The sequence below is a fragment of the Lathamus discolor genome, chromosome W (genome assembly GCF_037157495.1).
Source record: "Lathamus discolor isolate bLatDis1 chromosome W, bLatDis1.hap1, whole genome shotgun sequence".
Classification (NCBI taxonomy): Eukaryota; Metazoa; Chordata; class Aves; order Psittaciformes; family Psittacidae; genus Lathamus; species Lathamus discolor.
In genome coordinates, this window is record NC_088908.1 from 24,232,974 (window position 1) to 24,260,577 (window position 27,604).

At 42.7% G+C, this 27,604-nt stretch overlaps 1 protein-coding gene across 7 annotated transcripts in view; it reads left to right on the top strand.

The window, feature by feature from the left end:
* LOC136004322 (72 kDa type IV collagenase-like) overlaps positions 1-27,604 on the top strand; it is a 47,601-nt gene that overhangs the window by 7,695 nt on the left and 12,302 nt on the right. For 6 of the 7 annotated variants that reach the window (XM_065660729.1, XM_065660733.1, XM_065660728.1 and 3 more), the window contains exons 4-11: positions 1,221-1,349; positions 2,964-3,137; positions 5,745-5,918; positions 11,174-11,347; positions 12,506-12,661; positions 14,432-14,579; positions 22,017-22,153; positions 23,913-24,072. In XM_065660729.1, coding sequence (XP_065516801.1) covers positions 1,221-1,349; positions 2,964-3,137; positions 5,745-5,918; positions 11,174-11,347; positions 12,506-12,661; positions 14,432-14,579; positions 22,017-22,153; positions 23,913-24,072 — 1,252 coding nt within the window. The remainder of the gene's footprint in view (positions 1-1,220; positions 1,350-2,963; positions 3,138-5,744; positions 5,919-11,173; positions 11,348-12,505; positions 12,662-14,431; positions 14,580-22,016; positions 22,154-23,912; positions 24,073-27,604) is intronic. The other variant, XM_065660734.1, reaches the window with a different exon arrangement.

The following is a 27,604-nucleotide window of genomic DNA, read 5'->3' on the forward strand; positions in this document are numbered from 1 at the left end:
TCAGAGATTCTGTACAGAACTCAAAACTTCAGATCCTCATCCAGGCTGGCCTGGTTTGCAAAACAGAAGTCTCACAAAAGCAGAAGTGTTTCTCCTGGGTTTAGTACTGGTTATAGTCAGCTCAGAAACAGTGGGAGAAGAGCTTCCTCTGCATTCATTCATTCTTATCACTAACTGCATTTCAGATTCACAGGAGCTGGGACATTCACAAGGTTTTATTTTTTAAGCTTTCTCTTAAGCAAGGATCTAATTTGAAATAAATGGGAGTAGAGCATCTAATATATATCAAAATGTTGTCCTTGACAACTGACACACTAGTCTACTGAAATTAGTGAACTGAACCAGTATTAAGAGAGTGACACCAGCATGAAATCAGTGTAACAGAGCAAAGAATCAGGCCTGTGTATTTAGGCTTCTGTTAAATGGCAAGACATCAGACCAAAAGGCCTGAAATGATGCAACTGCAGATACTGGCAGCCAGCTCTGATACACAGGTCAGTGTGGTGGGAAAGCTGTGAATACCAGGGTTATGCCCTTGCCATCCTGCCTTACCCACATGCAGTGTACTTCCAAGAAAAGCCTACAGGGGAGCTACTTAACCTGCTGCTGCTGTCATGTGAGCTGCCCAGGTCTCAGAGTGGTTGATGTGAAGGAGGAATAGGCTCATTCCCAGTACTCAGAGCTGGCTTTCCAGAGGCTCACTACTAAGTCACTCATCTGATTTGCTTTCCAGCTTAAAGTAGTTAGTATCCTGCACAAAGACCACAGCAATCTGAGGTGTAGCAGAAAAAGAGTAGCCTGCAGAAAGAAATCTGCCTTTACTTTCCAATATCTGTGTTGGAGACTGATGCGAATTATCTGAAAATACCCCTCATCTACAATGTTTATTTTACAGCTGCCTGCCAGTCTCCATTGAGAAACAGCAGTGTGTATGCAGCCATACATCTAATGGACAATATTTCACTGTTCTTTACCTTCTGATTCCTTTCCACAATGCTTATAAGATATAAAATATGCTGCAGTACTGACACAATGTTCTTTGCAAGAACTGGCTTCTTCCATTCTAGTTTAGTCTTGCCAGCACAACCCACACCAATAAACTAACTCACTAGACTATTCTGCTGCTGTCTTGGGCAGGATGATGATTATCATTCATACATAGACTCTGACAGAGGTGAGGTCATTAGAAACTGCTCTTTTTTTCCTGCTTCCTCCTGCAGAACATGGTGATGGGTATCCATTTGATGGCAAAGACGGTCTCCTGGCTCATGCCTTTGCACCGGGGCCAGGAACTGGAGGAGACTCCCATTTTGATGATGATGAACTGTGGACTCTTGGAGAGGGGCAAGGTACCAGACTTTCTAATATTTCAGAACATATAGCATACTGGCTGCTGTTTCAATGCTGTTTTAGGCACTGCACTAAATGCTTTTATTGGCATATCAATAAATGTTAGGTATGTGAAAATTAATTTATACTGTTTAAATTGTTCTCTACAACATTTATGTAATTCCATAAATGTTACCTACTATTGCCCTTTCTGTTCCTCTACTGTTGCCCCCTGAAAAACTGATTTAATAATGGGGCCTGATGCTGCACAACCTTCATGAATTGTGGGAAAAGTAAAAAGCCTCAGCTATAATTCTGAATGCTTCAGTTCTCAAGGACTCCAACTACATCATCTTTAAGTTCATGTGTAAGAGGCAGACTGGTCAGGGCTCTTCTGCTGACATACCCTTCTTAAGATGACTTAAGCTGTGGCTCCAGTTGTTAAAAATGGAACCATCCTATTGAATAAGGTTTTATATACTCATGACATCTGTCAAAACCAAATAGAATGTAAATCCCTCATGCTGATGACTGAAACAAAATTGACATCAAACAGTGGATTACGAGCATCTCCAAGAATCCTTAACAGGCAGCTGCCATACCCTTTAGAAGAAAACAACTGAAGTCCAGATAATATCATCTGAACTAGACCAACAAGACCAAGTAACAGTAGTTTGGAACCTCTTCTTTCTGCTTGAACTTTGCCACAATCATATAGGGGTAATTATAAGTCTTGTACTGTAAAATAATTTGGAAAACTCAGAATAAGAATTCAAACTCATGTTTGCCTTTCATTTCAAATTCTAGTTTCCTCAGCTGTACTCCCATTGAAAAAAATAATTGAACTTTAATTCCAAAATAGTCTACTTCCTTCTGTTTGGCTTTCTTTTAACTTTAGCAGAAGCACTGACCAGTAGCTGTACCACCTGGACTGGATCCCTGCCCCAGACTAGCAACAAACAGGAAGAAACTCTTTTCCAGTATTAGTGAAAATACTGAACAAGCATCCAGTTAGTTACTGCCATTAGAAGAAATGCTATGGATACATGAATTATCTGTACATCAGCAGATATTACAGCACCAGTACTCTAGTCTTAAGACCACATGTGACAAACTGAAATACACCCTGGGCTTGGGTGTGCCTGTGGTACCACCCTAACACCCAGTGCAGATCTCATTCAAGGCAAATTGGAAATACCAAAGTGGTTTAAGAAGCACAAGGCATGTTCAGCTCATGCTCAACTGCTGCCAAGAACCTTTCAAACTATACTCAACATTTTAGATCATATTAACAAAGAAACTAAATTACTAAATGTATTAACAGCATGTTTATAAGTTTGCCTTGCCATAGTAACAGCATCATATGCATTTCTCTGGGCTGATTTTAAGGACTGCTCATTCTATCACTTCTCCATGAGTAATATACATTTAATTCTTTCAAAATTACCAGTTATTATTTCAGCTATGATCATCTTGCCAGTAGAGAGACCAGCAGCACATTGAATTTCAAAGTGGAAATTTGGACTGCATTTCTATACCAGTATCCTCCAGGAAAAGATTTCCAGAAACTGTATTTTTTTTTTTTTTAATATCACTTGGTGGCTAATTTCACCTCTGCGTTTTTCTCTTTACAGTTGTTAGAGTCAAGTATGGAAATGCAGATGCTGAATACTGCAAATTTCCCTTCTGGTTCAATGGCAAGGAATACAACAGCTGCACAGATGCAGGACGTAGTGATGGATTCCTCTGGTGTTCCACAACCAAAGACTTTGATGCAGATGGCAAATATGGCTTTTGTCCCCACGAGTGTAAGTAGATGTGGTTTAAGCCCAGCCGGTAAGTCAGAACCACACAGCCGCTCGCTCACTCCCCTCCTTCTTCCCTCCCCCCTGCTCCCAGAGGGATGGGGAGGAGAATCAAAAGAATGTGAATCCCACAGGTTGAGATAAGAACAGTCCAATAACTAGGGTACCATATAAAATGACGACTACTACTACCACCAATAATAGTAATGTTAAGGGAAAAAAACAAGGGGAAAGAATAAGAAACTAAAAGGGGAAAAGGAAAAGAAAACAATAAACACAAGTGATGCACAATACAATTGCTCACCACCTGCCAACCGATACCCAGCCCTACCCAAGCAGCGACCTGGGCCTTCTGGGTAACTCCCCCCAGGTTTATATACTGGGCATGATGTGCTGTGGCATGGTATACCTCTTTGGCTAGTTTGAGTCAGGTGTCCTTTCTCTGTTTCCTTCTGGCTTCTTGTGCCCCTCCTCACTGGCACAGCATGAGACTGAAAAGTCCTTGATCGGGGTAAGCATTACTTAGCAACAACTAAAAACATCGGTGTGTTGTCAGAACTGTTCTCAGGCCAAAGCCGAAAACACAGCACTGCACCAGGTACTAAGGAGAAAAAGGACTGCTACAGCTGAATCCAGGACAGTAGATCATTGAGCACACTAAAAGACAGAAATCTCTTCCTAATCTGCAGGCCATTCCACAAACAATTGAAGTTGCATCTCCATCAAGAGCAGTGACTGACAAAAAGTAGCACTTAAGGATGAAACCCGTTAAGCCAAACCTCTAAGGTTGCACACCAGTATTACCAACTGGTGGCCCAGGTCCTCTGAGTCTAGCAGCCCTTTTACTGCAATGTGACACTATTATTGTCACAAAACACCCTTTAAATGACCTCATACTGCTTTTTAAAATAATAATGACTGCATTTCAAGTGAGTGTCTATGCTGATGCAAAGTTATTTATATGTTGGTACATTGCAAATTGCTAGCCAGGAGAGCACTGACATTTTTAGAAATTAAGTTTCTATTTTTAACCAGGTCTTAGGACTCTTCCTCACAAAGCAGTGCCAACAGGTATGGAAAGGCAAAATGAATCATCTGTGTCACAATACTTTCAGTCACCCTTCAGCAAGAAAAGGCCTTGGCTTTTTATTTATTGCTACTCTAAAAAGTGAATCATGCTCACAATTACTTTTCCCATTGATATATCAGACTAAGCAAAAGCAAAACCCCTCAAGTCCTACACAAAGACACTGAGGCTATCATGGCTTTTTGGTCATCAAAAATTACAACAGCAAAGTTAGAAATAACCTGCCAAGCCTTCCCACATACACATTTGGGTTTTAGCTGGAGCTTTAAACTGGGGAAGGAGAGGGTGCCATGTCCCCCATGGCACCTTAAAAAAGGCCAAATCATGCATACTTTGCACCGGGATTTCAGACAGACATTTCATTCTGAGGTGATGTTCTTAAATCTCAAGGGGAATTAGTGCATGGCTTCATGAAGGATTTTTCTGTCTGTTCAGTGCAAGGCCTGGTCTGGTTTGTTGCCCTCATGGTTTCCTCTCACCTGCACATGGCGCTCACAGACACTGTCTTACCATGGAGGATTCACACAGAGCAGCCAAGAGAAGACACAGGCAGATTCACAAGATGGCAGATGCTCCAAAACATCTGTATTTTCATGTAATTCAATTTGGACATATATTTTCCTAACTATCAGCATGAGATATTTTATCTGTCTTCCTCTAGATACTCCAGAAAGTTTACTAAAATCCTAAAACAGATCCCAGAACTCTTGACTCAGTTTAATCTGTAGTCCTTCACCACAAGAGAGATTTCTGGTTCTCAGGTTGAGCCATGGGGCCTTGTTTGTGTGTGTGAATGGACAATAAACAATTGAAGACCAATACACTACCTCCAGGAACATTAACCAAGCAAAAGACAGGAGAGGCCTCCAGTGCCCAGCTTTGCCAGAGGAGTCACTTTTGTCCTCTCTTGCTTATCTGTTGAGTGCCTGAGCATAGCTGTAGGGATTCTCAGAAATGAGAAGCATAGAGGAAAAGCCTACAGGTTAATATCTACTTTACCATATGTCAGCGTCTTAAAGAAACTGAAAATGTACATGGATAGCCGTTAGGAAAAAACAATCTGACCTGTCAGTGGCTCTGTCACTCATGTCAGTGCCATTCTAGCTAACATTTTCGATGCAAGGTAAATGGATCAGCAGAGCACTAAGGCACATGAGTGACTTTCTCAGAATCCTTTTTCTAAATGTTGTTTCAAGAAGGGATATTAATTTTATGTTATGAGACAGGCTATAAAGGATATATGCATTTCAAACCACATTCAAACATCTTGGTAGAATTTTCTTCATTCCCAGTTCATTTATAAAGGTCAACCAGTCATTCCTCTCTACACACTTTTGAGATTGTCTATCTTGCCAAAGCATTTCATTGTTGGTGTAAACTAGAGGTTCTTGGTGTGAATTGCACCACACACAACAGCTGTCTAATCTCTGTCAAGCCTTTGCACATTACCATTGGCACATACTGAATCCTTGTTGACATTGAGCATTGCCTATTGACATTTCTCTCTCTCATTCTCCCTACAGCACTTTTTACAATGGGTGGCAACAGTGAGGGGCAGCCATGCAAATTTCCCTTTAAATTTCAAGGCCAGTCCTATGACCAGTGCACAACCAAAGGCAGGACAGATGGATACCGATGGTGTGGAACCACTGAAGACTATGACAGAGATAAGAAATACGGATTCTGTCCAGAGACTGGTATGGGGAATGTTGCTTCCATAACGCAGTCTAATTTGTCATTGCAAAGCAAAGTAAATAACACAGTCTCCTTTATTACACCTTTACACCTTTACACCTTCACACCTTCACACCTTCACACCTTCATACCTTCACCAGAGCACACAGAAAATGAAGAGTTAGGCACCATCTCAGCATATTTGAGAATGAAGACCTTAGGCCCACTGTAGGAGAGGATCAGATTCAAGATCATCTTAAGAACCTGCGTGTGCACAAGTCCATGGGACATGATGAAATCCATCCACGGGTCCTGAAGGAGATGGAGAATGAAGTTGCTAAGTCACTGGCCATCATATTTGAAAAATCATGGCAGTCAGGTGAAGTTCCCGACGACTGGAAAAAGGGAAATATAACCCCCATTTTCAAGAAGGGGAAAATGGATGGCCCAGGGAACGTCAGACCAGTTAGTCTCACCTCTGTGCCTGGCAAAATCTTGGAGCACATTCTCCTGGATGACATGCTAAGGCACATGAAAAACAACAAGGTCCTTGGTGACAGCCAGCATGGCTTCACTAAGGGCAAATCCTGCCTGACCAATTTGGTGGCCTTCTATGATGGGGCTATGGAACTGATGGAGAGGGGTAGAGCAGTTGATGTCATCTACGTGGACTTGTGCAAAGCGTTCGACACTGTCCTGCATGACATCCTTGTCTCTAAATTGGAGAGACATCAGTTTGATAGATGGACCACGCAGTGGATATAGAACTGGCTGGATGGTCTCACGCAAAGTGTTGTGGTTAATGGCTCAATGTCCGGCTGGAGAAGAGTAATGAGTGGTGTCCCTCAGGGATCAGTGTTGGGACCAATCTTGTTCAAGATCTTTGTCAGTGACATAGACAGTGGGGTTGAGTGCGCCCTCAGCACGTTTGCCGATGACACCAAGCTGTGTGGTTCAGTTGATATGCTGGAGGGAAGGAATGCCATCCAGAGGGACCTTGACACGCTTGTGGGGTGGGCTGATGCCAACCTTATGAAGTTTAACCATGCCAAGTGCAAGGTCCTACACCTGGGTCTGAGCAATCCCAGGCACAGCTACAGGTTGGGCAGAGAAGAGATTCAGAGCAGCCCTGCAGAGAAGGACTTGGGGGTATTGGTCGATGAGAAAATGAACATGAGCCGGCAGTGTGCGCTCGCAGCCCAGAAAGCCAACCGTATCCTGGGCTGCATCAAAAGGAGCATGACCAGCAGGTTGAAGGAGGTGATCCTGCCCCTCTACTCTGCTCTCGTGAGACCTCACCTGGAGTATTGTGTGCAGTTCTGGTGTCCTCAACATAAAAAGGACATGGAACTGTTGGAACAAGTCCAGAGGAGGGCCACGAGGATGATCAGGGGACTGGAGCACCTCCCGTATGGAGACAGGCTGAGAAAGTTGGGGCTGTTCAGCCTGGAGAAGAGAAGGCTGAGTGGAGACCTCCTAGCAGCCTTCCAGTCCCTGAAGGGGGCCTATAAGGATGCTGGGGAGGGACTCTTCACTAGGGACTGTAGTGACAGGACAAGGGGTAACGGGTTAAAACTTAAACAGGGAAAGTTTAGACTGGATATAAGGAGGAAGTTCTTTCCTGTAAGTGTGGTGAGGCACTGGAATGGGTTGCCCAGGGAAGTTGTGAATGCTCCATCCCTGGTGGTGTTCAAGGACATGTTGTACAGAGTCTTGGGTGGCATGGTTTAGTGTGAGGTGTTCCTGCCCATGGCAGTGGGATTGGAGCTAGATGATCTTGAGGTCCTTTCCAACCCTAACTATTCTATGATTCTATGATTCTATAGGTGGCCAAGGAAGTAACCAGAACAGGTCTGTGTGAAGGATACGGTATGCCACAGCACACCAAGTTTATCAAGATACAGAAATGTCATTGAACCACAGGACTATATGTCTACCACTGCAGAATAATTACACGTAGATTACGATTTGCCAATGGCCCTGGAAGAGAAGTCTCATGTGATAGAAGAAAGCATGAATAATATTTTAGCTTAATACTTGCTTTTACACTCAAAAAAAAAAAAAAAAGGAATCCTGTTTAGTATGTTAAGCTTGTGTTAATAGATCTTTTCAGCAATTCAAAAGAACTAAGTGAAATGGTTTAGCCAGGAAAATAGATTTCTGCTTTCTTTGCTATTTTTCATACTTCTGAACTTGAGTTTTATTACATAAAGGAACAAATATAAATTAATTTATAGGCTTGTATAGCTTGGCAGGTGTTCAATTTTAGGATACAGACTAGAGGCATAGGTATTTAGACTGTATAAGTTAGCTATGGCAGTTCTAAAATCTCAGACCCTTTACAAAGCCAAGGTGAAGCGACACCCTGTAGCCCCCTGAAGCTACAGGCAAGCCCACGTGTATTCTGTTTTTCGAGTCCTTGTTCCCTGCTGTCAGCATAAAACAATGCAGTGATCAGTTTATTTGATACAAATTATCTTCTGGACCTTTTGTTTTGTTGTTTTTTTTTTTTAACTCCGAAGCTTATTCTTCAGTGGGGCACCTACTAACCAGGTGGATACCCTTTAACGTTTCTCACCCTAAAACTATCTTTTATACACACTTTAAAGAATCACTAGGATGGATCATCAAAAGATGCTTGCTCTGCAATCACCTTCCACAAAACACTGTTAACTGCTGTTTTCTCAGAGCTGTGAACACAAGTCTGGGGCTCATTCTTGCTCCCGCCAAAACCACTATCAAGTTCATTGCAATGGCAATGCCTAGACCTTTTCCATTTTCTCTGTGCCAGGCAATCTTGTTTTCAATTACTTTTCATCTGACTTCTCATGCTAGGAGAGGTGCCATGCTTGACCTTGTGCTCACCAACAGGGAAGGGCTTGTTGAGAATGTGGTACTCCAGGGCAGCCTTGGATGCAGCGAACACGAGATGGTCGAATTTGAGATCCCCAGGACAGTGAGAAGAGCGTGTAGCAAGCTCACTGCCCTGGACTTCAAAAGAGCAGACTTTGGCCTCTTCAGGAGACTGCTTAGTAAGGTTCCATGGGATATAGCCCTGGAGGGCAGGGGGGCCCAAGACTGTTGGTTGATATTCAAGGATCACCTGCTACAAGCTCAGGAGTGCTGCATCCCAACTAGAAGGAAGTGCAGCAGGAGGGCCAGGAGACCTCCTTGGATGGATAAAGAGCTGCTGAGGAAAATTCAAAGGAAAAAAGAGGCTTATAAAAAATGGAAGCAAGGACAGGCGGCCTGGGTAGAGTACAGGGATGTTGTCCGGGAAGCTAGGGACCAGGTTAGGAAGGCTAAGGCCCAGTGAGAATTAAACCTAGCCAGGGATGTTAAGGATAACAGGAAGGGATTCTACAGGTACGTAGCAAACAAAAAACAGACTAGGGACAAAATAGGCCCCCTGAGGAAGCCTTCTGGAGAACTGGCTACACAAGATTTGGAGAAGGCTGAGGTTCTGAATGACTTCTTCGCCTCGGTCTTCACTGGCAAAGGCTCTGACTGCACCACCCAGTTCTTAGAAGGTAGACGCAGGGACTGTGAGAATGAAGACCTTGGGCCCACTGTAGGAGAGGATCTGGTTCGAGACCATCTTCAAAATCTGAAAGCGCACAAGTCCGTGGGAACTGATAGAATCCATCTGTGGGTCCTGAAGGAGCTGGCGAATGAAGTTGCTAAGCCACTGGCCATCGTATTTGAAAAATCATGGCAGTCAGGTGAAGTTCCCGACGACTGGAAAAAGGGAAATATAACCCCCATTTTCAAGAAGGGGAAAATGGAAGACCCAGGGAATTACAGACCAGTCAGTCTCACCTCTGCCTGGCAAAATCTTGGAGCACATTCTCCTGGATGACATGCTAAGGCACATGAAAAACAACAAGGTGCTTGGTGACAGCCAGCATGGCTTCACTAAGGGGAAATCCTGCCTGACCAATTTGGTGGCCTTCTATGATGGGGCTACAGAATTGATGGATAAGGGTAAAGCAGTTGATGTCATCTACCTGGACTTGTGCAAAGCATTTGACACTGTCCCACACGACATCCTTCTTTCTAAATTGGAGAGATATCAATTTGATAGGTGGACCACTCGGATAAAGAACTGGCTGGATGGCCACACACAAAGAGTTGTGGTCAATGGCTCGATGTCGGGCTGGAGACCGGTAACGAGTGCTGTCCCTCAGGGATCGGTGTTGGGACCGGTCTTGTTTAACATCTTCGTCGCTGACATGGACAGTGGGATTGAGTGCGCCCTCAGCAAGTTTGCCGATGACACCAAGCTGTGTGGTCCGGTTGATATGCTGGAGGGAAGGGATGCCATCCAGAGGGACCTTGACACGCTTGTGAGGTGGGCTGATGCCAACCTTATGAAATTCAACCAGGACAAGTGCAAGGTCCTACACCTGGGTCGGAGCAATCCCAGGCACAGCTACAGACTGGGCAAAGAAGAGATTCAGAGCAGCCCTGCAGAGAAGGACTTGGGGGTGCTGGTCGATGAGAAAATGAACATGAGCCGGCAGTGTGCGCTCGCAGCCCAGAAAGCCAACCGTATCCTGGGCTGCATCAAAAGGAGTGTGACCCACAGGTCAAAGGAGGTGATCCTGCCCCTCTACTCTGCTCTCGTGAGACCTCACCTGGAGTATTGTGTGCAGTTCTGGTGTCCTCAACATAAAAAGGACATGGAACTGTTGGAACAAGTCCAGAGGAGGGCCACGAGCATGATCAGGGGACTGGAGCACCTCCCGTATGGAGACAGGCTGAGAAAGTTGGGGCTGTTCAGCCTGGAGAAGAGAAGGCTGCGTGGGGACCTAATAGCAGCCTTCCAGTATCTGAAGGGGGCCTATAGGGATGTTGGGGAGGGACTCTTCGTCAGGGACTGTAGTGACAGGACAAGGGGTAACGGGTTAAAACTTAAACAGGGTAAGTTTAAATTGGATATAAGGAGGAAATTCTTTCCTGTTAGGGTGGTGAGACACTGGAATGGGTTGCCCAGGGTGGTTGTGAGTGCTCCATCCCTGGCGGTGTTCAAGGCCAGGTTGGATGAAGCCTTGTGTGGGATGGTTTAGTGTGAGGTGTCCCTGCCCATGGCAGGGGGGTTGGAACTAGATGATCTTGAGGTCCTTTCCAACCCTAACTATTCTATGATTCTATGATTATGAGGATTGCAAAATTTCTGCTTACATTCTGGTTTTAGTGTGTGGTTTAGGAAAAGGTGCATCAGCTTAATCTCACAAAAGGGATTCTCTTCTCACTGTTTTCCTGTCATTTTCCATAGCTATGTCAACAGTTGGTGGAAATTCAGAGGGAGCCCCTTGTGTATTCCCCTTCATCTTCCTTGGGAATAAATACGAGTCCTGTACGAGTGCAGGTCGCAATGATGGCAAGCTGTGGTGCGCTTCTACCAGTAGCTATGATGATGACCGCAAGTGGGGCTTTTGTCCAGATCAAGGTAACAGTTTGTCACAGCAATACACTGGTACCAGCATACTGACCTCACCGATGACATCACACTTAGGATGATTTCATCCTCATACTTAGCACTCCTGTGTGGTTACAATGCACCTCCCCAGCCCAAAATCTGAGCAAAACCCCTACATTTAAATGGGAGAGTGTTGTTAAAGAGTCAGTCCCAGAGCTCATCTGCCTGAAACATTTGGATGTTCTAGAATTTGTAACCATGAAGTGTCTTTTCAAAACTTAAAAAAATAAAACCCTTTTTTTTCCTTAAAGTAAATAAATGTTTTTCTCATCACCAGTTTTTCCGTCCAAGGCTAAAAGCCACAAGCTCTATAGTATTTCACTAGGATGTAATAATTATACTCTGATATTGGACAAATCATGAACAAATGCTAAATGTAAAAAACTAATACAGTTGTGACTGATATTGCGGAAGATGAAAAACACATTTAAAAACTGAGACAGTATGAAGTGTATATGGTGAATATTTAAAATTATTTTGGTTAAGATTTGTCCATGTTTTTAACATGGATAAACTTAAATATAGCAAAAGGTTTTTTACACATGTACCAACAAATGCAAGATTCAGGATTTCCTTTTAGGAGGAAAATAACTGCCAAATTTCAGAGACTGTTTGGGGATAACTGATAAAATGTCATCCTATGAGAAAAGATTTTTTTAAGCGAACAATATTCGGTACAACAGTAGTGATCCAGGCTCTGTTCATGGACACACAGATATACAGACCTGCTTATCGTTTACATGCCATTTCATGATGAAAAGTAAGATTTGAGGTCTAGACTGCAAGTTTAATTCTTCTGTGCTTAAAAAAAAAAAAAAAAAAAGTCTGATTTTGTTTGCTACACTTCTTTTTTTTACAGAAGTATTAAGACCATGGTCAAAGTCACTTGCATTTGAGACAGCAGCAAGTATCGGCTGTAGAAAAGGTTTTAGTATCTCTCTATTAAAATGTCATTTCTGGCACTATGTATGACATTCACCATTGCAGACCGTAAATAATGATGATATTTACTGTTGGGAGATTTTTGATGGGTAGCAAGGAAAATAAAATTATAAGACTATGAATAACCTGTGTGGTACACTTCTATTTAGATGCAGGCAGCTAATACTGTCTTGCTGTGTTATTTAGGATACAGTCTCTTCTTAGTTGCTGCTCATGAATTTGGCCATGCCATGGGATTAGAGCACTCAGAGGATCCAGGAGCTCTGATGGCCCCCATCTACACCTACACCAAGAACTTTCGACTTTCTCAGGATGACATTAAAGGGATACAGGAGCTATATGGTAAGGTCCTCCCTCTGCAGCAGAACTCATCAGAAAAGCATGCAGCACAGGTTGAAATTTGGAACTCAGAACTTGCAGTAAATGACATACTGCACAATATCACCAATGCCAGAAACACCCTCTGTTCCTTTCTCCCTGCTTTATGTTATTAAGAGGCTCCTACTTAAAAAAACACAATTTAATGATGAGGGGTAAATTTACTGAACTAACAGAAGCCCCAAAACATCCCTTAACCAAATTTTTAGATTAAAATTTCTAATGCCTTTACTGGGACAATGAAATGCTGTGCTCTTCTCCAGCCTGAAATACCTGCCGTGGGTGGGTTTGGGTGTTGTCTAACACCCCTCTGATTGCAACAAATTGCAACTCCCTGTAAGGAGAGGGGAAGAAAGTTGTTTCTTGTCCTAGCTTGGAAACAGTTCACATTGCCTGCTCACAATAACCCAAGCTGTACCATCACTATAACATTTGCAGAGTGTGTGGGAGCTGATATGTTGACATAAATGTGTTTGGCAAGCTCCTGGAGAAATAGTGGACTTAAGTATTTTTATCTTGGTGCATCTTTAAAATTTATTATTTTCTTCACAGATACTCTTAATAAAATGCATAAGTATTATAATGATTAAAATTCCTTCCATGTATCTATTTTCTACCTTGTAGAGGCACAAATCTACTACAGTCAAGTAAGCAGAGAAAGTCTATGGCATCTTTTGTGCACTTTCCACTTTTCTACTGAGATATCTTCCTGATTGTGACTATATTCTACAGTATTCAGTGCCTTAGAAATGATAATAGGAATATACCAAATGATTACCACATGAGACACCTTTTTATCAAAAATCTGATTTGAATCTTCATTTTCCCCTTTGTTCTTAGCTGCTTTAAGACTGGGAATTGAGACATGGGCAAGGTTCCATGAACTTTCGAAGCTCACACAGCGTATTTTTGATAGAGTTTAGAATTTAACTCAGTTGTCTCAAGGCACACTTCAAAACCTGAGACAAAACTATCTTTCTTGCCTCTTTATAACTGATAGAACCCTTTACAAACTGCTTTCTACATAAAACAAGTATTAAAAAAACCCTTTGTTTTCTTCCATTATTATTATCTCAAATCAGCTGCACTCCACTTTGTTTCATACAGTAAATAAACCTGTTTAAGAAAAAAGGCAAGTGCCTCATAAGGCAATACAGCAGCAGCTAAATAATAAACCAAAACAAAATAAACCATATGGCAAAGTACATATACTGAAGAACACATGTTGATTATTGGTGAGGGCAGAATGATCATACAAATGGCTCTAAAAGCATCTTTGTAACTTGCAAAATATTGTCATTCTTCAAAGAACAGAAATCCGCTTTGACATCTCTCTCAGTGGAGTTGAAGATAATTCTGAATAGAAGGACTTTGAAATGCATTTCTCATCTTTTTAGAAGCCAGTGAAATAAGCACTGTAATTTTAACATTTACACACAGCATAGTCACTTCTGAGCATCTTTCAAGTTAGACAGACAGCGCAGCATGGATAGACAATCACACAGGCAGAGTGAATGAGTCCACGCAGCAGGTTAAGGCAGGACTGGAAGCTAAGGCCTTCTCAGCTGTACTTGACCACCCTTCTTCTGAAAAGATTTTATTGTACGTTTTTTTGCTCCTTCAAGTATTTCCTCCAAATTATTCCCCTTCTAGGAATTGTGTAAGTTCATGTGCTCTGTGGAACCTATGCAGCATTGTATTTCAGTGTAACAGAACATCTCTTCACCATTACAGAAGTGTCGACCGATGTTGAACCTGGGCCAGGGCCAGGGCCCGGCCCACGTCCAACCCTTGGACCTGTCACTCCAGAGCTCTGCAAGCACGACATTGTATTTGATGGAGTTGCACAAATCAGAGGAGAAACCTTTTTTTTCAGAGATAGGTAAGTGAAATAAATTGCTTACCAATGTGGAGGAACCTGTCAGACCTATTCATCAAAATCTAGACATTTATTCTCATTTTCTCACTCGATGAGAAAATTAACATGAGCCGGCAGTGTGCACTCGCAGCCCAGAAAGCCAACCGTATCCTGGGATGCATCAAAAGGAGCGTGACTAGCAGGTCGAAGGAGGTGATCCTGCCCCTCTACTCTGCTCTTGTGAGACCTCACTTGGAGTATTGTGTGCATTTCTGGTGTCCTCAACATAAAAAGGACATGGAACTGTTGGAACAAGTGCAGAGGAGGGCCATGAGGATGATCAGGGGACTGGAGCACCTCCCGTATGAAGACAGGCTGAGAAAGTTGGGGCTGTTCAGCCTGGAGAAGAGAAGGCTGCGTGGAGACCTCCTAGCAGCCTTCCAGTATCTGAAGGGGGCCTATAGGGATGTTGGGGATGGACTCTTCATTAGGGACTGTAGCGATAGGACAAGGTTAAAACTTAAACAGGGGAAGTTAAGATTGGATATAAGGAAGAAATTCTTTCCTGTTAGGGTGGTGAGGCCCTGGAATGGGTTGCCCAGGGAAGCTATGAATGCTCCATCCCTGGTGGTGTTCAAGGCCAGGTTGGACAGAGCCTTGGGTGGCATGGTTTAGTGTGAGGTGTTCCTGCCCATGGCAGGGGGATTGGAACTAGATGTTCTTAAGGTCCTTTCCAACCCTAACTATTCTATGATTCTATGATTCTATGATCAGGCACAGTCTGTGCCCTTTCTTCTGTGTGTTCAGAGACAGCAAAGTGTCCTATCAACTCCTAAGGGAAAGAGATGGTGAAGTTTGGTTTTATGGTTAAATAATATGGCCTTCTTTGCCACAAGGGTACACTGCTGGCTCATGGTCAACTTGGTTTCCACCAGGACCCCTAGGTTCTTTTTCACAAAGCTGCTTTCCAGCCTGTTGGCCCCCATTATGTACTGGTGTTCGGGATTGTTCCTCCCCAGGTGCAGGTCTTTGCATTGCCACTTGCTGAACTGTGTGAGGTTCCTGACATCCCATTTCTCCCATTCTGCCCTCTGGATGGCAGCATAAATCCCTGGTGTATCAGCCACTCCTGCTAGTACTGGGTCATCAGCAAACTTGTTGAAGGTGCACTCTGCCCTGTCACCCAGATCATTAAACAGTCTTCTATTCGGTACTGATGCCTGGGATAGTTGCACCACTACTTACTGGCCCCCAGCTAGACTTCATACCTCTGACCACACTCTCTAGGCCCAGACAGTCAGCCAATTTTCAGTCCACCTCACTGTCTGCTTACCTCAAACATACTTCAACAGTATCTCTATGAGAACCTCATTGGAAATGGGGTCAAAAACCTTTCTGAACTGCTCTCCCCTCATCTACCAAGCCAGCCATTTCACCATAGAAGGTTATCAGATTGGTCAAGCATGACTTCCCATTTGAGAATCTATGACGACTACTCACAATCACGTTCATGTCCAAAAGATTGTTTGCAATTAGAGATACATGAGATGATTGCGCCTAAATTCACCTTTTCTTAGAGCTACTCTCAAACTTCTTTGAGAATGTGGAATTTTCAACTTCAGTCATTATTTTAGGCAGTTTTGTGGTGTTTTTTAATTTCTGGTTTCTGCCCTACGCTGGGATTGCACATGCCAAGGTGCTATGATGCTATGGTCGATGCTATGGTTGGTGGTAGTTCTAGCTAAAATAAGGACAAGGAAATGCCACAAACCTCACATAAAAGCCTGTTCTCAAGATATTTTCTGCCCAACTTCACAGATTGGGGAGCAAAAATTAACCCTGGTGTCAGCCCTACTTTTTAGCAACACAAGGGTTGCTAAAAAGGTGGAAGTAGCTGGGAGACACATCCAGACTTCTCGTTAGAGATTTATCCATCTGTAACTTTAATCACAAAATTAGCAATGGAAGGGATGCATTAGCCAGGCTACTGCCTGCCAAAGAAGGATTAATTCTCTATAAAGTATTTCCAGAAACCTTTTATAGCAAAACCTACAAGGATTGTAATTCAGCAATGGAAATCCTATTACTTTCAGTGGAGTAGAGCTCTGGAAGAACTATCTGTGAAATACAAACTCACTCCTCTAAACAAGATAACAAGGTTTTATTGAGGGACAAAGTCAATAAAGCAAAAGCAACAGTGCTGGGCGCATGACCGTAGGCAGAGGCGCAAGTGATTAGTATTTGTTACAGGTTTATATACTTTCACTATTACATTAGTTACATACATATTCATAATTCCTGCATATAGGCAGAGAATATTATAACTAGCTCCAAGATCTTGTTATCGTAAGTCTCCTCCTCTTGGCGTCTGCGCACTGCTCTGCAGTGATTGTGGGCAGGGGTCTTGAGGATGAAGTAAGCAGTCTTCCTCTTGTGAGTAGGGGTCTTCAAGATGAAGTAGGCAGTCTTCCTCACAGTGTACTTTTCGCCTTTGGCACAGTTGGACGCCCCAGTAATCACACAACTAGCTGAAAACAGCTATATCTATAATTCTTTTGATACCTAGCAAAGATTTAAAACAGTGTGACCTTCCTGCAAAATTTATTGCAGGATGGGCAGACAAGGAGTATCCCAAGCTAGCAGATGTCTCTAAACTAACTGATAAGTAGAAGGATGGTGTGAAATAAGTCATTCATGTTTAGTGGGGCCACTAAATCCTGTTATCTCACCACAGACTTACAACACAAACATTGTTCTTTAAAGCTGAAGATACTTTAGAAGACTAGTGTGAAACAATTAACTCATGTTTAGTGGGGCCACTACATTCCACAGACTTACAACATAAACATTGCTCTCTTTCTACAACCTGTTAAGCTAAAAAGCACTTTAACTCTGTTTTCCAGGCACTAGCTTTTCTTATATCAAGCCCCCCCCTTCTTTTACCTTTACAAATTCTTTTGCTATGTGACTCCGTTTTGCTCAAGAGTTCTGACCCTTTTAAACTTGTGGTCTAATCTTGTGTCTTTAGCGAGCTTTGTTTCTGTTATTGTAAACTCGTGCAGTTATATCCACATAACCACACCTATGACTTGCGAAAGCCAATACATTTATGTGTTTATCACATATCCTTCCTGATTTCATTCATGTAGTCTGCACTCTGGGGAAAAGCTTCAAATCTAATTGCAGGAAAACTTCCCTTCTTAACTTCTAGGAACACTCCTCAAAAAAAACCCCAGTTCATCCAAATCTAGTGGCAATAATCTCAAATGCCTCTCCCACCATAGAGACACTGTTTTAGCAAATCTCCAGTTCTAGCATAACTTTTATTATGACAGACTAGTTCCCATGTTCATGAAGATACAATCATGGAAATCTATGAGCAAAGTCTTGTCCCTGAGTGGTTTAATCCAGGTTGAGTCCAAAATCATTAAGTTTCAGAATTATGTGATTTGTGGCTGCTGTAATGACATATCAAGGACAGTGGTGATTGGGATAGGAGGCCTTGCACACATGGAGCCTAGGGGACACAAAAGCAGACACGAAGCAGACACAAAAGGCAGTTTTGATGCAAGAGCAGAAGCATTCCTGATAAAATGAGGTGGCTGCACATCTGCAGTTCCCACTGCCTTTGCCAGGGCCTGTATTACCCAGCTGCTCGGCAATGAAGAGCACCTCCTAAGGAGTACAGGACTTGGCAGCACCATGGTAAGAGACACTAAAGCTCCTTTTTCCCCTGCCATAAATCAATGCCAATTTGAAGTAATTTATCCTTAATTACCCTGAATCCAAAGACATTGAAGATATGAGCCCATGTACATTCACTGCGCATGCCTAAATCAAATGCTGTTTCCTACCATATAGAAACATGCAAGTATCTGAAGCTGATGCAAGTATTAGAACTGATCTGTTCATTGCTTCTTCCCAGATGTCAGCTGAAATTTAAAAGGAAGCAGGAACCAATAAACAAGGTCCTCCTCACAAAACAGCAATTTAACAGTTATTTGTATCTCCTGGTGCTGTAAAGTCCAGCCATTTCCTCCAGATTTACATTTTCAGCTCGAAGATATGAAGGATTTATTACTATGCTGCATGGTTTAACTCTACTCACCAGCTTTTCATAACAAAAAGTCATGGTCAACTGGGTAATTTTACAGGCTGTGGTACACAGCAATTCCTTCAATGCATTTCTTTCTAGTTCCCATCTATGCGATACCCAGAATAATGGTGCTTTGGGTTTGAAGTTTAACTTAATCTTTATCACAGGCTTGTGTTTTAGTAATGCAGAAATAGGATTTAGAATTTCTGGATGTAAGAGCATAATGTTCCCCATTTCTATTACAGCCGCTAGGGGCACAAAGGGTTTATTCAACTGTGGGGAGACCTGTTATACCTTTTGTACTTTTCCTCTTGGCCCTGTCAGTGGCAGGATAAGATTCTTTACAATCCAGTGATCCCTAGTGGCAAGAAACAGTCCTTTCTTGGCCATGAAATAGTCCCACAGTACCAACAGACCAGTCTCACAGAACGCCAGCACTGGAGCCTTCCACCAACAAGCTGCACGGAGTTGGCCCCACCACCCACTTGACTAACAAGCTTATCAAAACTGGTACTCACTTTTGCTAGCATAGTCATCAAAGGGCTAAAGTATCCACCTCAGCTCAGTGCCTTCAAAAGGAAAAACATATCCTCACAGCAGTAGAAACCGTTCCAAGTTCCACAGTATCTACAGTGTACTGATCCTCTTCTGTTCATTTGTGGGCCTTGGATTTCAGCCAGACCTTCACCTTGCTTCTGCTTTTGTTAACTGCTAATCACACAAGGCTTGATCCAACAAGGAATTATTTTAAATCTACTCCTAAATCAGTGAAGTGATTCAGTATTCTATATAATCCCAACAGAACAGAAGTATTTCACATTCAGATAGAGTTGGTCAAAGAACTATGCAAATATGAAAACAGTCTGTTCCAACTGACTCATGCTTTATCTAACATGCAGCAAAAGCAGACAATTGTTGAATTGTTTTACTCTGGAATGGCTTTGCCTGTCAGTCTTGCAGCTTTCCAAACATCAGGCACACAGCATTATGACTCACTTTTTGAATTCAAAAAACAAATGTCTATTGTGTCATGTGGCTTTTACGATTCATGAAAATGATCACAGCATCCAACTGTCATATTACACAGGCAAAAGGAACAGCTAGCAAAAAGGAGGTCAGATAAGATGAATTAGTTCAAAAAAGTATTTTCCCCTCCCCCCTCAAAGTAAAGAAATAAAAGGGAATCACTGGAGGTGCTACTGGCCATAGAGAACAGTTGAACTTTTCCACTGGGAACAGAATCCTTCGAGCAACCGGAGTGCCTTAGTACAGCATTTATACAGATGGGTTTGTTCTGAAAGTGAACAAAAATTCAAACTTCTGAAGCTTACCAAGACATTTAGAAAGACCCACTGATTCGGTCCCTTTAGATACCTGCTGATAATACTAATAATGGCAAATCTTGATTATGTTAAAATATAATATAAAATACTTACTGTAGCAAGGTATTAAATCTGTCTATAAAGGTAAAACTAAAATTTAACCTGAATGAGTTAAAACATTTCAAAATGCTCAAACTGAAATGAGAAAGCCAAATAATTCATTTCACCATTTCCTCAATATGATGAGTAGCAATAGAAATACCTCCTGTCTGATTCAAAAGCAAAAAAAAAAAAAAAAATAATTCAGCTTTGACCAAGCTTCCCTTTCCAAGAGAAAACCTCACCATTTTAACAAGTCCCTTGAAATGTGTGCTTTAATAAAAGCCTGGTGTTCAAGTCTCCATTGGCTCTGGAGAGTTTGGAGTTTATTGCAGATAGTAATTATTAGTGCTGACTCAGCCATAACTCAAGTCCAAATTTGATTGAGAATTCTGTAACTTGGATTTTTAAAGGAGATAGATAGATAGATAGATAGATAGATAGATAGATAGATAGAAACTTTGATGAATTCAGTGTTAGAAAGATTTGTTATAGGGATTTCCATTTCATACCATACTGGATCTGCTTTTCTGGCTAAAGAGAAATGCATGAAGCATATTACCTTTTACAGTGCTTCAAATGTGTTTATGCCCTGTCAAGAGCAAGAGCAATTAGCTAAATGCCTTATTCCTTGCCTCTTTTTTAAAATTAAAATTATTATGAGTTACGCTCAGAGATATTTTTGTACGTGTTAAAAATACATATATGTATGCAAAATGAGAGTAAGTTAGCATATTACTGTCTTGATTATTAGTACCATATGTCAGATTAAATTAATGTTTTTTAATTGAGACAAAAAACAATGCGCTTGCCAGTTTACTCTTTCTCATATCAAACACTATATCTTAATTCAGTATGCAGCAACTAATTATAGTTGCAAATGCATTTCAAGTTGTTTTATTTGTCCTAGCTAGCTCTGTTTGAAGTCAAACTTCTGCAGATAAAAATACAGCAATTTATTAAATTAATTTAGGATCTCTCCTCCAAGTTTTAGGCACAACCAAACTTCAGTTTCAGATCCTGGGTTTCTCAAAGGGATAAATATTCTAAGTAGGAATGGGTAATGACTGTTTATTGTCTGGAAAAAATAAGGTGCCAGTAGCACCTTGAGCTCCAGTAACACAATAACAGTAAAAGCTGTTTGACCTGAGAATGCAATAGCTATAGCTCAGCGCAAGAGCTGCTGATTTTTCATTTTATCACCATGGTAAAACTTTTGTTCTGTTAAGGAAAAAAGTTGTTCCTTCTGTGGAGGAGGAAATAGTGCCATTTTTAACCAAAAGCCCTCAGCACAAATGTCTGCCATTTAAAGATAATTGCAGCTTTTTAAAGCTTAAATCAAATTATGATCCTACTTGTACATAAAATAGCCAATAAATTACCGTATGCATTTCTGTAATGAACATTTTTAGTGCTAGCAGTTTCTTTTACGGCCAAGCTCACTTCCAAGCAGTTTGATATACTGTCATTAAATTTGAACTTTTAGTCACTACAATAGTAATTGCAAGAGCAATTCATGGAATATAAATCTCTGCTTTTCTCACTCATCCATCTGCTCCATACACAATAGCAGGAGAGCTCTAATAGTTTAAATGCCTTGTAAAGGAGTTTATCTGTATACTCAAAGCACAGAATAAGTTTTGCCCTGATGTAAAAAGCAACAGAAACTCCAAAGCAAGCAGTGCAATCAGTGCAAGCAATTTCACTTGCAGTCCAGCATGCAGATTACCGTGTAGTTGTTTTAGCAACAGGCTTCCAAATGAATGATTTGGCTTTTCAGTCATGGTAGGAAAACGGTTACAAACATGTGTTGCTGCTAACGTGTGTGCGCGCATGTGTCTGTGTATGTGTACGCTTACGCAGCCTTTGCCAGAAATTATAAGAAACAGATGTGCTGGTGAATTAGTTCACTGTAAATCTCATACAATATTCTGTTCTGCTCAGATTCATGTGGAGGACCGTAAACCCCCAAGGAAAACCCACAGGTCCTCTTCTTGTTGCTACATTCTGGCCTGATCTGCCGGAGAAAATCGATGCTGTCTATGAGGCCCCTCAGGATGAGAAGGCTGTATTTTTTTCAGGTATTGGTTTTAAGTTTTAAAATGTAAGTAGCCATTTGCATAAATGTTGCATTTGCGCTCAGATTCCTCCCAGTTGCAACTGGGCCAAGGAATGGCCTGCCTAAGAGCCAGTATAGCTAGCAGGTATGCATGACAGATGTTAAACATCCCATGCTGAGTATATTAGGACAACAGCCGGATCTGACAGACTCTGAACATCATTCAGCCTCCATTACAACAAAGGGGAGCTATAAGCATCTAAAAAGATACATTCAACAGTAAGCAAGACTAAATAAGTAATTATTTAAAACAAAAAAGCAACAGTGGAGTTCTGTTTCATCCGTCACTGCTCTGTTTCCCCTCATTTCAAGCTATTGTCTCTGTACATGTTGCTTGAGAAGATTAGATCTCCCCATGCCTTTCCTTGTCTCCTCTTTTGCCAAAGACTGACTTCCACTCTGGCTTCCAAGTGTCTTCCTTGTGGCTCATCTGGCAGAGGATACAGGCAGCTGTGCTAGCTGCCTCCACGGGAAAGAAGGCTAACAGGAAGTACTGCTCTGTCCATCTTAAGTCACACATGGTTCCCCTATACTGGCGAAATTGGTGGAGCTGGGAAACTGTTTTCAACATGAAGAACTGACCCAGCAAAAACTGGGCTTCAGTATCTACTAAAAACATGACTAAACACCTCCAATCATGTAAAAAACATATGGCTGATGCTGCTGTATGTTTCTGTACAGGAGGGAAAAAAGTAATGACAATCTATTCCACATGCTTCAAAGGCCATTTGCTTTAGTTTACATGGAGGGAAGAAGCAACTTAAAAAAGTTTTAGTTTAGGCAAACCAAAACACTTGAAATATTGCATATATTATATATAATCCTATTGCATCTAAACCTCTCTCCCTCTCTTTATAATTTCCAGGAAAATGTAGCTAACCTGCCTTTAAATAAATAAACAATAACTATAAAACAAAGATTGTTTTGAAAGTTACACATAGCCCAACTATCTTAAAACACTACTGAGACCAACCCTTTGCTGCTGAATGGTGAGTTAGTAACTTCTCAGGAACTCAAATACTACATTTTACACTTCTCATATTAACACTTGACTTATTTTCCCTCTAGCACAGAATCAAGGAAGTGTCCTTTCATTAATGAACCTTTCCCTGGCTTTCAGTGAATCTAGTGAAGGCATTTATTAAGTAAACTAATTCCATGTAAAGAACACAGAATACTAGTACCTCTGCCATTAGTATGTATTTGGAGAGTCATTAGAAAATGTTGTATGACAAGAAACAACAGAAACAGGAACTCTGCACAAAAACTTCCTTCTAATCACTCAATATAACAGCTCAACCAAACACATGGAGGGTGAACATGAGCATCTGCATTTGACCTTCAGGTGCCCATGCCTGGTTTCAAACCGTCTTCAGCATGCAAAAAATTACCAATATTAACTATCTGTTTTAACATAACCCCAACTGTATTAAGATACTGTCTGCCTCAAAGATGAGACAGCTAATAAGGGAGGAAGCAAGAGCATGCTGAGGTGATGTCTTTTGCCAAGAGGCAAGCAATAATTAAGAGGCAAAAGCAGAAATTGTATTCACAGTACACCTGCACTCTAATCTGGTGCTTCACAGATGGTAAAATATTAGAAAGACTGATAGTACAGTTAGTGCAATAAAAAGTTGCATAGCAAAGCATAAAAGAAGAAATACTCCTCTGTATCCAATTAATAAACAGTGTTTGTTCGGCTTGTTTTCTCCCCTGCCTAGGAAACGAGTACTGGGTTTATTCAGCAAGTAACTTGGATAGGGGCTATCCAAAGAAACTCACCAACCTGGGACTAACCCCAGATGTGCAACGTGTTGATGCAGCTTTCAACTGGGGCAGAAACAAGAGGACATACATTTTTGCTGGCGACAGATACTGGAAGTAAGACACATTGAAGAGGTGGTGGTGGTGGTACACTGTTAGCCAAGCTGTCTCTAGGGCTGAATGCACACTGGTGTTCAAGAGGCAGGAACCAAACACAGGGGTGGTCATCCTTGGGGATGAGTTCTTGAGTAAACAGCTTGCAATGGAAGAGGATATCTGGGAGGCCCTGTCCAGTTGCTCACACTAACAACTCACCCTTCAACCCCTATGTACCAGCAACTGCCCCACATCAGTCTCAGACTCTTAAAAGGGGTAAGCTGTCCCTGCTGTCAACTTACAGCTGCTGGGAGAAAACTCTGGCAGGAATTCTTTAGAAATGGGCTGACCTCCAATCACTTTAAGCCAAAGACTGGCCAGATTGCCTTAGAAATTCTTTCAGTAAACCATCAGGTTTGGAGGCACTGGATGTAAAAGAAACAGCAGTGTGACTAGCAGGGCATGCTGGAGATGACTGAAATCCTTCAGCAGCTGATGTACTAGTCACTAACACATCTGCTCTACTAATAGACTCGGCACTGAGGAGATATGAACAAACCACAAGAAGTGTATCTTAGTACTCTGGGAAAATCATAGAATGGTTTAGGTTGGAAGGGACATTAAAGGTCATTTAGTTTTGACCTCCTCTGCCACAGGCAGGGACACCTTCCACTAGACCAAGTTACTCGGAGCCCTGTCCAACCTGGCCTTGAACACTTCCAGGGATTGGGCAGCCACAGCTTCCTTGGGCAGCCTGTTCCAGTGTCTCACCACCCTCACAGTAAAGAGCTTCTTCCTAATAGCTAATTGAAATCTCCCCTCTGTCAGTTTAAAGCCATTCCCCCTTGTCCTGTCACTACATGCCCCTGTCAAAAGCCCCTCTCCAGATTTCTTGCAGGCCCCTTCAGGCACTGGAAGCTGCTCTAAAGTCTCCCCAGAGCCTTCTCTTCTGGAGGCTAAACAAGCCCAGCTCTCTCGACCTGTCTGCATAGGAGAGGTGCTCCAGCCCTTGGAGCATTTTCATGACCCTCCTCTGGACTTCAGGGCCTTGGGGCGACTGGTTCAGGGTTTGGGAGCCCAAGTAGTGTTCTTGTCCCTACTGCCAGTCACAAACAATGTCAATGGCAGCATCAGAAAAGTCTAATTAATTTATTCCTGGCTCCGTGACTAGAGTCGGCACCAGAATTTTGGGGGGGTTGACCATGGGTCAATTTATACAGCACCAGGCCTGCTGGTGGTAGATGGGGTACACCTGTCCCAAAGGGGGAAAAGGATTCTAGCCTAGGAGCTAGCAGGGCTTACAGAGGGGGCTTTAAACTGGGTTTCAAGAGGGAAGGGGATAACACCAGGTTCACTAGACATGAGCCATGGGGTAGCATGCTGTCCTGGGTTTACCAGGAGCCGTTTTGCTCCTTCTTAGTAACTGGTGCAAGCTCTGTGTTTTGACTTCTAGCCTGGGCAGAGAGCTGATAACACCGATTGTTTTTAATTGTTGTTAAGTAATGTTTATTCTGGCCAACGACTTTGTGAGTCTCATGCTCTGCTGGGGACGAGGGGAGGCCGGGAGGAAGCAGAGACAGGACACCTGACCCAAACTAGCCAAAGAGGTATTCCATACCACAACACGTCATGCCCAGGGAGGTAACTGGGAGTTACCCGGAAGGGCACTCTCTCTCTTTGGGGGGGTCGAACTCGTTTGGCGGTGGTATCGTATTCCCTTGTTATTTTCTCTTATCAATATTATCATTGGTGGTAGCAGTAGTGATTTGTGTTGTACCTTGGTTGCTGGGCTGTTCTTATCTCAGCCCGTGGGAGTTACATTCTCCTGATTCTCCTCCCCATCCCTCCGGGAGTGGGGAGGGTCGGGGGGGGGGGGGGGGAGTGGACGAGCTGTGTGGATCGGTTTAAACCACGACACATGCCATTTTTGGAGTCCAGATCCACAGGGCAACTTATTAAATGCATCTATGCCAGTGCCTGTAGCATGGGCAACAAACAGGAGGAGCTGGAAGCCATTGTGCATCAGTGAAATCATGACATAATCACCATCACAGAAACGTGGTGGAATGATTTGCATGACTGGAGTGCTGAAATAGATAGCTACAGGCTCTTCAGAAGGGATAGGCAAGGGAAAAGAGGTGGTGGGGTTGCATTCTATGTCAGGGAGTGCATCGACTGCCTTGAACTCAGTGTTGTGAGTGAGAAGGATGAATGTCTGTGGGTGAAGATCAGGAGGAAGGCCAACCAAGCAGATATCCTGGTAAGAGTCTGTTATACACCACCCAGCCAGGATGAAGCTATAGAAGAAGTATTCGTCAAACAACTGGGAGAAGTTTCACGATTGCTTGCCCTTGTTCTCGTGGGGGACTTCAACCTACCAGATGTCTGCTGGAAGTACAGGACAGCAGAGAAGAAACAGTCCAGGAGGTTCTTGGAGGGTGTGGAAGATAGATAACTTCCTAACCCAGCTGGTTAGTGAACCAACTAGAGGAGGTGCCTGGCTAGATTTGCTGTTGTCAAACAGAGGACTGGTGGGTGATGTGATGGTTGGAGGCCATCTTGGGCAACTCGATCACAAAATGATTGAATTTTCAGTCCTTGGAGAAGTCAGGAAGAAGATCAGCAAAACCTCTACCTTAGACTTCTGGAGGGCTGACTTCGGCCTGCTTAGGGTGCTGGTTGGCAGAATTCCTTGGGAAACATTACTGAAGGACAAAGGAGTCCGGGAAGGCTGGACACTCTTTAAGAATGAAATACTTAAGGCACAGGAGCAGGCAGTCCCTATGTGCCAAAAATCAAACCAGCAGGGAAGAAGACCAGCCTGGCTGAACAGGGAGACTGTGCTAGAACTCAGGAAAAAAAAAAGAGAATTTATCACCTGTGGAAGAAGGGATAGTTACCCCATGAAAAGTATAAGGATGTTGTTAGGTTATGTAGAGAGAAAGTTGGAAAGGCAAAGGCACAGATGGAACTAAATCTGGCCACTGCCATAAAAGATAATAAAAAGTATTTTTTCAAATCTATTACCAATAAAAGGGGGGCCAAGGAGAACCTCCATCCTGTGCTGGATACTAGGGGAAACCTAGTGACTGAGGATGAGGAAAAGGCTGAGGTCATTAATGCAGCCTTTGCCTCAGTCTTTAATAGTCACACCAGCCATCCTCAGGGTACTCAGTTCCCTGAGTTCGATAGCAGAGATGGGGAGCTGATTGAAGTCCCCATAATTCAGGGAGAAATAGTTAGAGACCTCCTGCTCCACTTAGACATATACAAGTCTATGGGGCTGGATGGGTTACACCCAAGAGTGCTGAAGGAGCTGGCAGAGGAGCTTTCTAAGCCACTCTCCATCATCTATTAGCAGTCCTGGTCTAGTGGCAGGTCCCAGGGGACTGGAGGTTGGCTAACCTCTCTACAAAAATGGCAGGAAGGATGACCCTGGAAACTACAGGCCCGTCAGCCTGATCTCAGTGCCAGGGAAGGTCATGAAGCAGGTGATCCTAAGTGAGATCATAAAGCATGTGTGGGAAAACAGAGGGATCAGGCCCAGTCAGCA